A 15,810-nucleotide genomic window follows, 5' to 3' on the forward strand; every position below is an offset into this window, starting at 1 on the left:
ACCTCTCACTCCTCCCACATTGGGATCTGGTTGCCACTCAGTTAATCTACCAATGTCTCTGTAATTTTTTACTCCCATCTACACTTTTTATAGTGCCACATAACTTAACGTCATCCACAAATCTGAAATGTATGCCTCTCTGTTCATTCATCATTGTAATTTATATGCAGAGTGAAAAGCTGAAGCCCCAGTAAGAATCACGGGCAAAATCCCCTGGTCAAGTCTATTATAGCAGATCAATTAGTGAGCAACTTGGAAATCTTAAGTTTTATGATCTAGGCTGCATCATCCTCGTGAGGGAATGGCGAGATACTGCTCTGAAATTTCACTAATTCTATGGAAGTCTGCCCCGGTAGCATTATTAGTGACGCATGTGGCTAACCCTATGATTTGGGACAGGATCAGGCAACAGACAAACACCTAGGCAGAAGTCCTGTTCAACACACTTCTGGCTTTGGAACAAGGCTGCTGGAATTTAGTTCCTATATTGTTTTATACTTATTTTGATGTTTTTTGTAAAAATACACTTAACCTGAGATAGTGATGAAAATAAAGATTCTGATCAAAAGTCATTGACCTGAAATGTTAATTCTGCTCAACAGACTTGTTGAGTGTTTCCAGCATTTTCTGTTTTTCTTTTAGATTTCTGGTATCTGCAGTATTTTGTTTTTGTTTTGTAGCTGCCTTTGAATCTTCGTAGAGTTGGGCAAATGTAAAAACACTCCTTTCTAACTGAAAACATGATAATTCAATTCTATTTGAATGTATATCACTTCAAGCAACTGTTCGAGTTTGTTTCCTGAATGCCGTTTTGTAGTAATATGTATGAAATATTTTTGAAATATTAATAACTTAAAACCTTAAAAGAAGTATCCTAGGATTATATATTTTCCCTCTCCGTCTCACACTTCAGTTGTTTTGAGTCTGTTTTGCAATTTAAAAGCTCTACCATGGAGGACAACGACAGCCTATCACTGTCCCTTCACTGTTGCTTGGTCAAAACTATGGAATTCCCTTTCTTACAGCGCTGTGGGTGTACCTTCACCATATGAACTGCAGCAGTTCAGGAAAATGGCTCACCACCACCCTCTCAAGGGCAGTTAGGGATGGGCAATAAATGCTAACTTAGTCAGCAGTGCCCACATCCCATGAACAAAAAAAAAATCCCTTCTGTCAAAAGTGTCTACAAACTGAACTTTTTACTTTTAAAAAGATGTAACTTCTTTACCATTTTTTGTATACACCAGTATGAGTTACCACATTGCTGTTTTCATTTTGTCTTGTATGTATTTTCTTTTGGCAGGTATAGCATATCTTAGTGGGATGTGCAGTGAAAAGAAGAAGTGTGTTCTTGCTGAGGACAATGGACTTAATCTAGCCTTTACAATTGCTCATGAGATGGGTCACAAGTAAGTAAGAATCAATAATCATCATGGGGTTGATTTTTAACTGCATCCATTGAGCAGGGGGTGGTGAGTTGCCTGACATTTTATGCCCTGATCAATTTTCCTTTATGTTGACTTGAATGTGAAAGAAAATCAGGTGGGTATAAAATGAGCAACCAGCCCACTGCCACCTGATACCTACTCAGTGCATATAGTTAAAATTGACCCCGAATATAAGTTTAATGTTCATCTGGAATGTACTTTTTTAGACTGCACTCTAATATAGCAAAGAGTGTTTTGTGAATGTCTCAATCAACTATTATCTGAGGATGGATAATCAAGCTGAGATATGTGACAAAAAAGGTTTCATTAGCACCATCATGACATGACAGATTTGTATAACATCAACTAAGTTATCCAATTAATTTGCAATCTGTGAATTGATTAGTCTCTTCAGATTTCCAAAGTGGACTATGACTTTTTAAAATCATCTGTGGCAGCCATAACTTGGCTGGTAGCGCTCTCGCCTCTTGAGTAAAAAGGTTCTGGGTTCAAGTCCCACTTCAGCGATGGAATTTTCCCATCCTGCCCACCACGGGAATCGTAACGGGCGGGACATGGACGATGCAAAGGTCTGTTGACCCCGGGCAGGATTTTCCGACCTTGGGGTGAGTGTGGCCGGAAAATCCTGCCCCCGAACTTTGGCAGGAAAATCAAGGCTGACACTCCAGTGAAATACAGAGGGGGTGCTGCACTGTCGGTGATACTGCCTTTCAAAGGACTTGTTAAACTGAGGCCCTTTTTCTCCTCCCCTGGCTGGACAAAAAAAATAATGGCACTGTTTCGGAAGAGAGCAGGAGAGTTATCCATGGTGTCCTGGTTAAAATTTGTCAATATCTGATTATTATCCCAGTGCTGTTTGTGGGAGCTTGTTATGTGCAAAGTGACCACCATGTTTCATACATTGCAACAGCGACAACGCTTCATCGGCTGCAAAGCTCTTTGAGCTATCCAATGGTTGTGAAAGCCATGCTATAAATGCAAATCTTTACAGAAAATATAATGGCTCCTAAATTTCACTGATTCTATCCAGCCAGTGACCTCTGATGCTGACACCTGCTGGCAACACAGTGGCCTGAGATTGAAATCCTCTTGGTTCGTGAGGCTGCTTCGTGATCCCCAGCAGGTGTTGGTACCTCGCCGGTTCCATGTAAATAAGGCCAGAGGACATGTATCCGGAATCATCCAAGGTCTACATGTTCTGGAACAACAACCATTGCCAGCATCTAGTTCACGCCTTAATCATAGAATGATACAGTTCAGAAGGACATCATTCAGCCCATTCAGCAGCAGTTGTGGCAGTTGCTCCTTGATTCGAGGATGGTGTCTACTCAGGGTTATGAGTTTCCACCATGCGTTGGTGGCAGAGGGACTGATTGTTTAAGATGGTGGATGGGGTGGCAGTCGGGTGGGCTACTTTATCCCAGATGTTGTTGAGCATCTTGAATATTGTTCTAGCTGCACTCATCTCTGCAAGTGGAGAGTCCTCCAACACTCCTGACCAGTGCCTTGTAGATGGTGGATGGGCTCTGGGGAGTCACAAACTGAATTATTCATCATAGAATTCTTTACCCTGACCAACTTTTGTAGCCACAGTTTTTATGTGGTTGGTCCAGTTTAGTTGCCAGTCAATGGTAATACTCAGAATGTTGATAATGGGGAATTAAACAATGGTAGTGCCATTGAATGTCCTGGGGTGATGGTTAGATTCTCTTTTGTTGGAGAAGGTCATTGCCGGGCAATGTGTGGCATGATTGTTACTTGCTACTTATCAGTCCAAGCATGAACATTGCTGCAAGTGGACATAGACTGCTTCAATATCTGATGAGTCGCAACTGTTGTTGAACATTGTGCAAACACCAGTAAACATCCCCACTTCTAACCTTACGATCAAGAGTCATTGATGAGCAGCTGAAGCCGGTTGTGCCTCAGATACTACGCTGAGAATCTCCTGCAGTGATGACTTGGGACTGAGATGATTGACCTCCAAAAACCACAACTACCTTCTTTTGTGTTAGCTATGGCTCCAGCCAGTGGAGACTTCTCTCCCTAATTCCCATTGACTGTAGTTTTACTCAGGCTCCTTGAAGCCACATTTGATCAAATCTTCCTTTGGTGTTATGGGCAGTCATTCTGACCTCATCTCTTATGTTCAGCGCTTTTGTCCATGTTTGGACAAGACTGTAATGTTGTCAGGAGCTGAGTGGCCCTGGCTGAGCATCAGTGAGCAGGTTATTGCTGTGTAAGTGCCACTTGATAGTGTTGTTATCGATACCTTCCATCACTTTGCTAATGATCAATAATAAACTGATGGAGTGGTAATTAGATGGATGGGTTTCTTCTGCTTTTGTAAACAGGACACAGCAATTTACATTGCTGAGTAAATGCCAGTAGCTGTACTGAAACAGCTTGGCGAAGGGTGTAGCTAGTTCTGGAACACAAGTCTTCAGTACTATTGCTGAAATGTCATCAGGCTCCATAGCCTTTGCAGTATCGAGTGCCTTCAGCCATTTCTTGATATCACATAGAGTGAATTGAATTGGCTAAAGACTCACATCTGTGATAGAATGATAGCATTAGCATAGCATTACAGTGCAGAAGGAGACCATTCAGCCCATTACATTTGCACCGACTCTCTGACAGAGCATCTTACCCAGGCCCACCCCCCCACCCTATCCCCAGGCATAACCCCACAGATTTATCCAGACAGTCAGCCAAGACTGGAATCAAACCAGGGTTCCTGGAGCTTTGAAGCAGCATTGTTAACCACCGTGCTACCGTTAAACCCTAATGCTGGCGACCTCAGGAGGAGGCTGAGATGTACCATCCACTCAGCACTTCTGGCTGGTTACAAATGTTTCAACCTTATCATTTGCATTGATGTGCTGGGCTCCTCCATCATCCCCCTCGAGTTAATTGTTTAATTGTCCACCACCTTCCATAGCTGGACGTGGTAGGACTGCAGAGCTTGGATCTTTTGGTTTGGGATCGCTTAGCTCTACCTATAGCAGGTGCTGCTGGTGCACAGAAGTGAGCACAATACTCCAAATGGGACTGAACCAGTATTTTATAAAGGCTTAGAATAATGTTCTTGCGTTCGTACTGCGAGCGGGATTTTACGACCTCACTCAGGCAAGGCTTGTAAAATCCCGCCCGAGGCCAATGGAGAATTCATTCTGTGAGCCTCGCCAGCCCCGATTCTGGGGCAGGCAAGGCAGTAAAATTCTGGCCAATGTCTCTAAAGGAAAGGATCCTGCAACATATAGCTCTGATGAAGGTCAACCAGATTTGAAATGTTGGCTCTATTCTCTCTCCACAAATGCTGTCAGATCTGCTGAGATTTTCCAGCATTTTCTGTTTATATTCCAGCATCTGCAGTATTTTGCCTATATCCTTTTTTTTTATAGCTTTTTCAACTTGTCCAGCCCCCTCAAAAGATTTGTGTATGCACCCCAATCTTAACTCTATTTTTTTTCTTTGTTGTGCATGACTTGTTCACTGCACTGAGTGGTACATCCCGACTGTTGTGCAAACGCGTAACAACTTAACGGAAACATTGTACATATGGCAGTTCCTGTACCCCTCTTTAAAATTCTGTAATTTGGTTGGATCGCCTCTCCTCACTGTCTGAACCAAAATGTAAACTTTCGCACTTCTCTAAACTTGATGTAATCTGCTACGTGTCTGCCCATTTCATCACCCTGTCCATATCTTCCTGAACCTGTTACTAATCCTCCCCATTGTTTAGAATATTTTCACGTTTTGTGTTACCCACAATCTTTGAAATTATGCCTCGTATATTCAAGGTCAGAGAGTGACACTTTAGGAGCACCAACGTATACTTGTCTCCAGTCTGAAAAACAACCGTTCTCCTTTGCACTCTGCTTTCTGAACTTCAGCCAATTTCAATTTCACATTGCCACTTTAATCCCATGGGTTTTAATTTTGCTAATATCCCCTTTTGATCAGACAGCAACAGACATACTGGATAAATGTTTATGCTTTCCCTAGATAATAGAGGTTGATAGATTCAAATGGTGGGCTGCTGCCAAGGCAGAGGCTTAATTGTTCATGCTACTGGGTCACTTTGTTCTCAAATTGCTGACTGTATCAATGGCCCCCGACTGTTTTGAATTAAGCATTAGATGGGACAGATATTTTGAGATCAGTACCTAATACATTAAGTCCCCATTTTAAGTTGTTTCTCTTTGGTTAATGGGGCCCACATTTCTCGTTTAACACTGAGAGTTTTGTTTCAGAGTTGTTTTGTGCCGGGGCTGTTATACGGCTGCGTAACCCAATTGGTGCCATTTTGGAGCGGCCTCTGCCATTGCATGACCTTTCCTCCCGCTACCGATCTTCTAGCTTATGTCCACTGCCTCTTCCTGCCCCATCATCTCACAGCCGACCCTCTGGTTTGTGTCCTCTGCCTCTTCCCACTCTACCGTCTCACCGCTGACCCTCTGATTTATGTTCTCTGCTGCTTGCTGCTGAGCCTCCACATTGCAACTTACCTTCAAGTTGTAATTGCTCTTCTTTCCTCTCACTACTCACCTCCATAGTCATCACTTATGGCCAGTGACCTAACATCAGAAGAGAGTTCTGAACTTTCTTTGTAAAAGTTTTCCCTAACTTTATACCATAAGGCCTGGAACTAATTTTTTAGATTTACATAGGGAGGAAAAAAGAGGAAAATATGATAAATTGTGAAGTAGTGCAACAGACCTTTCTTCAAACTAAGGGAAAGGACTAAGGGCCCGCATCTACCGAGCAACAGCAGTGATGGTCGGTTTATTGCTGTGTTCATGAATTCCTCTGCCTCATCACTGCTGAGCATTTCTTTCAGGAACTCCCCATCCCAACTTCCGCAGGAATTCACAGGCCCCTTGGGAAACTCTGTCAGAATAGAGTAGAGTTGGGGGGGAAGACAGGACATGCCCTCTTTTTATGGCACCACAATTCTTGAATGTCAGTGGATGGATGAATGAATTGTTGAGTGGGTCGGGTGGATGGTGAAATGGGGAGGTGGGTGAGTTGGGTTTGTAGGTGAGTTGGAGGGTCCCATGCAGCAGGAAAACTATAGACTAGAAGTTCCTGGGGAATTCGCATATAGGTCCGCACACCAGGACTTCTACAGGGTCCCAACGTGCATCTTCGATCAATCAGAGAATCGTATAATCCCTATGGGGCAGAAGGAAGCCATTTGGCCCATCGAGACTGCACCGACAACAATCCCACCCAGACTCTATCCTTGTAACCATACGTATTTACCCTGCTAAACCCCCCTGACACTAGGGGGTAATTTAGCATGGCCAATCAACCTAACCCACACATCTTTGGATTGTGGGAAGAAAGATCTGGAAAACAGATGATCTGGAAAACAGAGGATTTGACCCACAATTTTCACACATTGGAAATTATGTAAAGTATCAAATGTAATGGAGAAAGAAGAACTTAATTGTATAAAGTAGACTGACATAGTAGCTATGGAGCTAAAGTGATAATACAATAAAGGAGAAGGAGATCTAATGGGTGTGCAGTTGGCATCCTGTGGTAGTGAAGTGTACTTATAGTGAGTCCGCTGCCCATTTTATAACATCTCAATTTTCTCTTCCATTGAAGTAAATGGAAAGAGGTTTGGTGAAAAAGGTTAGAACAGGACTTGCCATGAACACATTTTGCACTATTGGTGCAAATGAATTTCGCCTCCAATGTTTGCAGCAAGAGAAGTTTGATAAAGAAGGCCAAATGAAGACAACAAAATAAATTAGAGGTGCAGAGAGTTTGGTATAATGACAGTGGGTTCAGTAAGTGTAATATAAACACTGGGATTGCTGACAGTGAGGCTTGGGATGAGATTTTACTGCCCACTCATTGGGATGGACAGAAACGTCCCAACAGCAGGAATGATCATGGCTTGGTCAACTAAGAGCTCAATTGAGGACCATTTTCCCAGCCAGTAGTAGAACCTCCAACCCTACTCCCCATACCTTCCACCACATGTGGAGGTCACTAGCTTCAAGGAGGTACCCTCTCTGTAGCTTCATGATGCAGGGAGCCATTGGACCTGCAGATCCCATCATCCAAGGTGCCTGCCCTTGGTGGCAAAGGCTACCCCCATGGCACCAACCCTTTGCTGGAGTGGTTACCCCCTCAATCACCAATGCCTGTATGCATGACCCCAGCAATGAAATAAATGATTCTGACTCACCTGTGTGGGCACCTCAAAAAGGAGACTCCCTCCCATTCTCTTTGCAGCCTCAGCAGTGGTCACTTGGTGGCACTGCCAAGACTTCAGATATACCAGGCCTCAGATTGAGCGGGCAGCTTGGAGAGCCAACCAGCTACCCTAAATGGACGGCAAGTTCACCTGCAGCCAGTTACAAGGCTACCTCTTGAAATGTCACCACTGCAGCCATGCTCAGGATATGCATACAGTCCTGATATCGGAACTTATCTCTTCTGAAAAATTCTCACCTTGGGTTTCTACTGTTATTTGCTGATCAGTACCAAAAAGACTGTTAAATTACACAATTTTCCAAATTAACGCTTTAATATACAAAATACTTAATATTTACTTGTAAAGATTGCTAGTCAGAGCTGGAATGAATCTGTCACCTCTGATTATAGCAGTTTCTCTAGTTTTGCCAGCGAGAGTCATGTTAAAACAAAACAAAATGTGTGATATCAAGAAAGCAGAAGGTTTTTAAGTGATAAATTTGCATTTTAAAAAATAGTTGTATTCAGATGTTCGGAAGGTTGGCTGGTATGCTAAGTAGGCTGTTCATTAGAATTAGCAGATGTTGAATGTTTCGGAACAAGAGAACTTAAGTGATTCTGTAAACAAAACCTATAGGAACGAGTCATTAGGGATAAAGGGCCCCATTTTGATTCTCGGTGCTGAATTTGGGAGTGATCCAAATCCGACTTGTAAACCTGTTCTCAGGCAGCCCCATATTCACTCAGCCTGAAAAAAATCAGTGATCCTGAATCGCGTTGTAGAAGCCTGGGGGCGGGGCTTATCGCACCCGGAACGCTGCTGCTCCGATTGGAGCCTTCAACTGCGTGTATGTAGTCAAAGAAAATTTGAAAAATGCTCCCCTGCCACATCGCTACTGGGCCGCAAAAAGCGGCCCAGGAGCTATGGCCCCCACAGACATTGCCCCACCCCACAACATAACTGTCCCCCTTATCCACCCACCCCCCACTACCCAGACTGATCATGACCTCCTGCCCCACTACCCCCCCACCCCCCCCCCCCCCCCCATCGATTGCCCACAGAGTGGCAGCAGTCCCCCTCACCCCCACAAGAGATCCATCTGGCCCACCTCCTCCCATCCCCCACCAGAGAACGATTAGGCCTCCCTCCTCTCCCCCTCCTCTCCCCCCTCCCCCACACCAGAGAATGATTTGGCCCCCCTCGCCCCCCCCCCCCTACTCCCCGCACCAGAGATCCATCTGGCCCTCCTCCGCCCTCTCCTCTACCCCCCCCCCCCCCCCTCCACCACCACCACCAGAGAATGATCGGGCCTCCCCCCTCCTCCGCCCCCCCCAGCCAGAGATGCATCTGGCCGAGCACTTCTGCCGAGCATGTCTGTTTTGTGCCAAATCTGGACAAGCGAATGCGATGGTAAAGGGGGAAATGCAGGTAAGTTTGGGTGTCCAGCCCATTAAGTCAATTTAAATGCATGCATTTTCGGGCCTTGGTAAAGGGGGAATCGGCGTGGATGTGGGCACAGATCACACTATTCGCTTCATGCCCAACTTTACCAAGTTTTTGCGCCTGAAAACAGGCGCAACGCAATGATAAAATTGGGCCCAAAATATGACACTGGATACAAATGGTCTTTCCAAGGCTGGTCACAGTTAATCATCGATGGCAAGGTTTCAAGCTCAAAGAAGTTGAAATCAGTTGGCATCAAATGTGATCCAATCTGGGTAAATATAAAATAATTAATCTGGGATAAATGGAATCAGAGGGACGGTGTTAAATGGACAGCTCTACAATCTGCTGAACAGAAAAAAATGCTCTCATGATCAGATGGATAATATTATGAATCCACCAGTTTTGTCCATAGCTGACAAATACAGCACTGCATTCCATTAGTGAAAGCAAAGGTGAATTTCAGCAGAGCTGTGCTTTTGTCTGCCTTTGTTTTCCTGGGCTGGGGCTTATTAAAGGTGCATGGTGGGCTCCACTATACAGGGAGTCTGGAGCCAGCAAGGTCTCACCACCAACTAAACATCTACCGAAGGGTTACTTGCCTTTCCCACTATCGGAGTGCCAATACAGATCATCCCACAGGCTGCTCAATGCAACTACTCTTTTCGGCAGCACGGTGGTTAGCACTGCTGCCTCCCAGTGCCAGGAACCTGGGTTTGATTCCCAGCTTGGGTCACTGTCTGTGCAGAGTCTGCACGTTCCCCCCCATGTCTGCATGGGTTTCCTCCAGGTGCTCCGGTTCCCTTCCACAGTCCGAAAGACGTGCTGGTTAGGTGTATTGGCCGTGCAAACTTTTCCCAACAGTGTACCCGAACAGGTGCTGGAGTGTGGCCACTCGGGGATTTTCACAGCAACTTCATTGCAGTGTTAATGTAAACCTACTTGTTACACTAATAAAGAAACTTTAAAACCACATCAGTTTGGATGCTTCATATTGGCAAACCCACTGCTGAAGGTAGAGGGAGCAGTGACCAAGATTAAATTAATAGGAATGGTGTAAAGGGTTGTAAGAGCAGTTTTAGAAAAAAATGTAGGTCAGTGGAAAGGCCCAAAATCAAAAATCCTGAAAGGTTTGCCTGGAAAATGTTCAGGTTTTTCGAAGGCTCACTTGCCTGCAGTTCTGTCTAATACCTCTTGCCTGCCAAAGTTTCCAATGGCACATTGGGAACTAGGCCATAAAATGGCAGCGTATCTTCTCCACTCCCTTCTGCATCTGTAAAGGAAGCTCCCACCAACTCTGGAAGGGAGCTCTTTGTATCAAATAAAAACCCATCCCACAAAAAGCATATGGTTCTCAAAACTGATCACAACCATCCGGTTTTAGACTTAGGACAAATTTTAAAATTGTCGTATCTGTATTTTCCCCAGTTTATTTTTAGATATTAGATATCAGCAAAAATCAGAAGGATGACCATTGGATTAGTCTGTGTTTCCACTTGTGGGGAATTCACTCAGCTTTATAAATACAAGATACACACTAGTAAATACAATAAAATAGAATAAGCAAAAAGCAGACACACATTTTAAAGCGAAGCCAAATTGGCATATGAGAGAGAAAGAATTAGATAATCTACCAGGGTTAGATCAAATAGGGTGGGAAGAAAGTTTGATGTAGCAAAAGCTTTGGCTTGGACCAGTTGAGCCTAATGCCATCTTTCTGTGCTGCGAATTCTTTGTGATACACGAAAGACTAACAAGGGCAATCTGTCAGGAAAATTGCGTCTCTTGGCTGAACATAGAGCAACATTGAACCGCTGTAAGATAATTTTCTTCTAACTGAAGGATATTCAAATATGTGGGGCCATGACGAATACGGATATATTGGTATTTGTGTGTGCGTGGATAGGGAAAGGAGCTGATTAGTGTAACTATCGTAAAATGATTGTAATGTGGAAAACATCTACATATAGGATCCACACAAAAGTCTTATCTTTGTGGTTTCCCAATCTTATGGTTTTGTATAGTCAAATTCAACTAACACATTTAGGCTGTGTATATATTTGTAACGAATCTGCCTTATTATTTCAATATGATCTGAACTTTGGTAACATAATTGCACCAGATAAATTTATACATTCTGTGTAGGCTTTGATGCAAATTATAGAAGAAATCCATGTCCATGAAAATTCTGGACGCAACCAGAATGTTGAGTTTCTTAGGCTAATTGCCTTTAACAAGAAACAAATTTGTCGTTCTCAATGTACGAATTGTATCATCCAGTTGCATTGTGTAATTATTAATCATAACAAGCCCAAAAACAACTTAGCTATTTAGTTAAATCTGCTTGGATGACATAATGAACAGGCAGGCGGCTTGGATGACTTCTCGTCTATTTGTTAGCTTGCCAAGGAAACTAGAAAGGGATTTGTCATGTCTTGGCAACCTTTGTGTACATAACAGCGATATTCAGCTGTGACAAAATTTCTGGATCGTATGCTCCAGGTTATTGTTAAGGTCAGTTAGTCCTCCAGAGAGAAGAGAACTGTCATGGAAAAGTTATATCACTGTAGCTAATGAATTGAGAATATTTTAATGTAATTGGATTGAGTAGCTAATTTTTATTCTAAACAAAATGAAGCAAGATAATGTAAACTCTCACTGTTGTTTGCCTCCAAACTAAAGGAGCTTGCATTCTTTGGAGCTGACCCCATGATCTTTGGCGAGATAAAATACCTAGTGCAATCAGCCAGCTTAGAATTTTAAAGCAATGCGTAATTTAAGATGAAAGTGTCTCTGTTTTTGGAACCAAAGTAGGAATTAAAAGATAAATTGCAGGCATTAAAATTTAAATCCATTTTCTGCATCATTTTAAATAGCGCCGCAGAGTTAATATTGCATGAACCTTGAAGCAAAGAGAAATTGGAGCAATTATCTATTGTAATTTTAAAATTTAACCTCCAGCTACTTAATGGTATGTGTCAGAAAATTAGTGAGGTAAATAGGGGAAAAGATATATGAAGAACAGAAGGTTGAACTGAAGTCCAGTATGTGCCCAGAATTAAAGAAAATTGGTACTGCGAATTCTAGGGGTGGGATTTTCCAGTTGCGCCTGCTCCAGGATTGGAAATTCCCACCCAAGGTCAATAGACTTTCAAATGGTCAGTGAAATTTTTTGTTCAGTCCATGATTATTCCCATGGCGGGTGGGATGGGAAACTGTACCCCTTCCTTTCAAGGTAGCTATTTTATGATCTGCAGGGCAGAGGAAGCATCAATAGGGTTTTGCTTTTGCTCTTCAGCATTCAACATTTGCATCAGTGGGCCAAATCTACCGCAAAATTTACTTATCAGCAACCTGAATGGAAATAAATGTGCGAAGAACAGGTAAACTATTTCATTCTATATCTGAAATTAAGAATCTATTGATGGCCATGAAACCACTGTCGATTGTCGGAAAAACCCATTCGGTTCACTAATGTCCTTTAGGGAAGGAAATCTGCCTTACCTGGCGTGGCCTGGCCTACATATGACCCCAGGTCCACAGCAATGTGGTTGATTCTCAACTGCCGTCTGGCAACTAAGAATGGGCAATTAATGCTGACCAGCCAGCGACGCCCATGTCCCATGAATTAATTTTTTTTAATTCTATGCATCGTGAGTGTCTAGACAAAAGTGAAATGCAGAACATTTCCACCAGTTCAGTCATTCTAGGTGTGAAAGGAAGAGATTATTCTTTGCGTATGTTCTTTGTTCCTGTCTGGACACTGGAATGGTCAGATCTGTACAACAGCAGACATTGATATGTCATTCTTACTCTGTGGAGTACAAATCAAGTGAGGTGAGATGGATGGTTCTTGTCTTTGTTGAGATGGAATGTCCTTTCACCAGGCACTCCATTCAATCGTTCTGTTTACAATGGGTCAAAAATCAAAACAGCTGAGTTGTTTTGAGTGACAAACAGCCCGAAAAATGAAGTGTATGATCTCCTGGCTGAGATCATTATTCATCCATAGAGCTGCTGGGTCACCTCTCAGAGCATCTTATGTTATGATCAACCAATCATCAAGATAAATGGTTTTGTTTGAAGCTGGTGCATTGGGTTAATGATTTAATCCAAATAGTTCATTCAAATTACAGAAAACACCAGATGAGTTAGAATTGAATGTTCACGATGGCGTTTGATCTCAATACCTTATCTTCAACTTTTATCTGATCTCTCCAGAGATCTGGAGAAGAGAGATTGCAAGTATATAGTACTCTACTCTTTTAATTCTGCTCTGTTCCAAGTTGATCCAGTTTTGGCTTGGCGTGGGAGCAAATAGGGATTTTTTGAACATATAGCTATGAAGCTATTTTTGACAACTTATGCATTGAAATTAAGTTGCAGACTTTTTTAAATCTGAAAAGTAGTAATTAATAATTATTTTAATGATTCAGAAATAACACTAGTCCTTACATAGCAACTATTTTTATACTAATTTTTGGAGGCTGGATTCTGCTGTGAAATCGAATATTTATCCAGTATTTTAAGTAATAAAAATCAGTTGTGCATGTACTTAGGGGTCGAGGTAACTTTAAATTTTCACAGTAACCTGGCAAAGTAGGTCACCTCTCCAATATACAATATGCCCATTGTTGGGTACAGCGATAGGTAGGCTGTCAGCACTACTGGATTACTGGCCATACTGTGAAGATGTAAATGTACCTTGTAGTTTCAATAAAATATTTTTCTTTTTTCTCTCTTTCTAAAATCATTTATATCACAGTTCCAAACAATAAGAAGCACAAAATCATAGATTCTGGATTGAAGCTGTGCTGATGATTAATTATAGCATGAATAGAGGTAGAAATGAGCTGGTTAGTGAATAAGCTTTGGCCAGGTAGTTCTTTAGTTTTACTTGTGCATGTGCAAATCATCTACTCAACAAGCCACAAATTAATTTTGTCCAATGCATGTATTATACCAAAACTTATGTTGACCAAGTGCTAATGGATCTGATTTAATTATAGGCCTGTTATTTGTGGCTGAAAATAGTTTTTAAAGGCTTATCGTGCTTATACTTGCACGATATTTGAACAAAAATGCAGATGCAGAGTGATGAAATATTCATACCTATTTTCTTCATTTGCTTTATGAATCTTGCTTAATGTACCGGAGTGGTTAACAATTCTATTGGCGAATTGGAATTGGTTACCTAATGCTTCATCAGTGGACCCTTTCCTCTAAAGCTTTTTTAAATTCTTAGCTATAAGGAGCATTCAACAAAATATGGTCAAGCAAGGCTATGTGATAGCCTCATACTATTTTCAAACTATCTGACAGTGACCATTCACGTCATTGAAGATCAACTGCCTTCTGGTGTTACTATTAAATACCGTCTAGATAGAAAACTCTTTAACCTCTGACGTCTCCATGCCAAAACCATACTGACTGATCACCATAGATATGCATGATCTAATTTGTGGATGACTGCAATGTCATTGCTTACTCTGCACCAGATTTGCACACCACTCTTGATCTCTTACACTCTGCACACAAGAAACTTGGCCTGGCCTTGAATGTTGCCAAAACAAAACTCGTATATCAACCCACACCTGATCAGCCAAATATTCCACCTCCCATATATGTTGAAGGAGAGACTATATTGAATATTTCCCATACGTTGGCAGCCACCTCTCTCAAAAGGCCACCACTGATGGGGAGATCCAACCCTGGATCAGCTGCACCTGTTCAACTTTCCACAAACTGGTGCTTCTGCAAAGCGAGTGTTTGACAAGTGTCCACATAGTCAGAAAAAGTCCTAGAGTACCGAACATTGTTGTCACTGCACTCCTGTACTGCACTGAAACTTGGACTGTGTATCAGAAACATATAAGAGAACAAGAGAAATTCCATCCGCAATGGCTCTGCCGCATCCACTGAATACAATGGGAGAACTGTCGAACAAACTCTAGTCTCCTCCAGCTCCACAAATATTCAGGCACAACTCCTGCAAAATTTGTGTCTGGATGGTGATCAAAAAGTATCTCCCTACCAGGCCCTGTTTTCTCAACTTTTAAATGGCCAGTGGAGGATAACGAAAATGCTTCAAAGATTTTCTGAAGCACTCCTCGAAACACAGCACCATTGAATCATAATAACTGGAGGAGTTTGCTACCAGTTGCTCAGAATGGTGACAACTTGCCCATCAAGCTGCTTCACACTTTGAGTTGCAATGTCTTAATGATGAGGCAGAGTGGCAGCAGAAGAGGAAGCAAGTCCTGCATTCCGCATCCCACTACCTCCTGAGACATCCTGCCTCAAGGCCCAAAGGTACGCTGGGTGAGATTTAGCTGCTTCAGTCATATGAAGACCCTTGGCAGAAACTTGCGACCCTGAGGGACATTATTCTCGAATTGAGGGATAGCCAATGACTCATTTCTTCCAGAATAAATGTGAATGTAGCAAAGAAGGAATAGCTCAGAATAGTGGGCTATGTTTTCCTCCATAGTGTGTTTACCATTAGAAGTGCAATTCTGCCATGGTTCTATTTTGTTATCCTGGATCAGCTTCATTCTGTTATCATTGACGGACATCCAGTGTTACTTGTGATCTCTACTGGGAGCCTGTCTCTAGGAAGAAGAGAACATTTCAATGCAATTACACAGTTCAACTGGCTGAATTGTTCTTGGTGAAGGGCAGGAATGGAATATTTAGCTCTTT

General features: G+C 42.4%; 1 protein-coding gene across 1 annotated transcript in view; it reads left to right on the forward strand.

Moving 5' to 3' along the window:
• LOC144495299 (A disintegrin and metalloproteinase with thrombospondin motifs 19-like) overlaps nt 1–15,810 on the forward strand; it is a 461,034-nt gene that overhangs the window by 132,611 nt on the left and 312,613 nt on the right. The window contains exon 8 of the mRNA XM_078215388.1: nt 1,304–1,409. Within this exon, the coding sequence (XP_078071514.1) occupies nt 1,304–1,409 (106 nt within the window). The remainder of the gene's footprint in view (nt 1–1,303; nt 1,410–15,810) is intronic.

Source organism: Mustelus asterias, chromosome 6 (assembly GCF_964213995.1).
Source record: "Mustelus asterias chromosome 6, sMusAst1.hap1.1, whole genome shotgun sequence".
NCBI classification, from domain to species: Eukaryota; Metazoa; Chordata; class Chondrichthyes; order Carcharhiniformes; family Triakidae; genus Mustelus; species Mustelus asterias.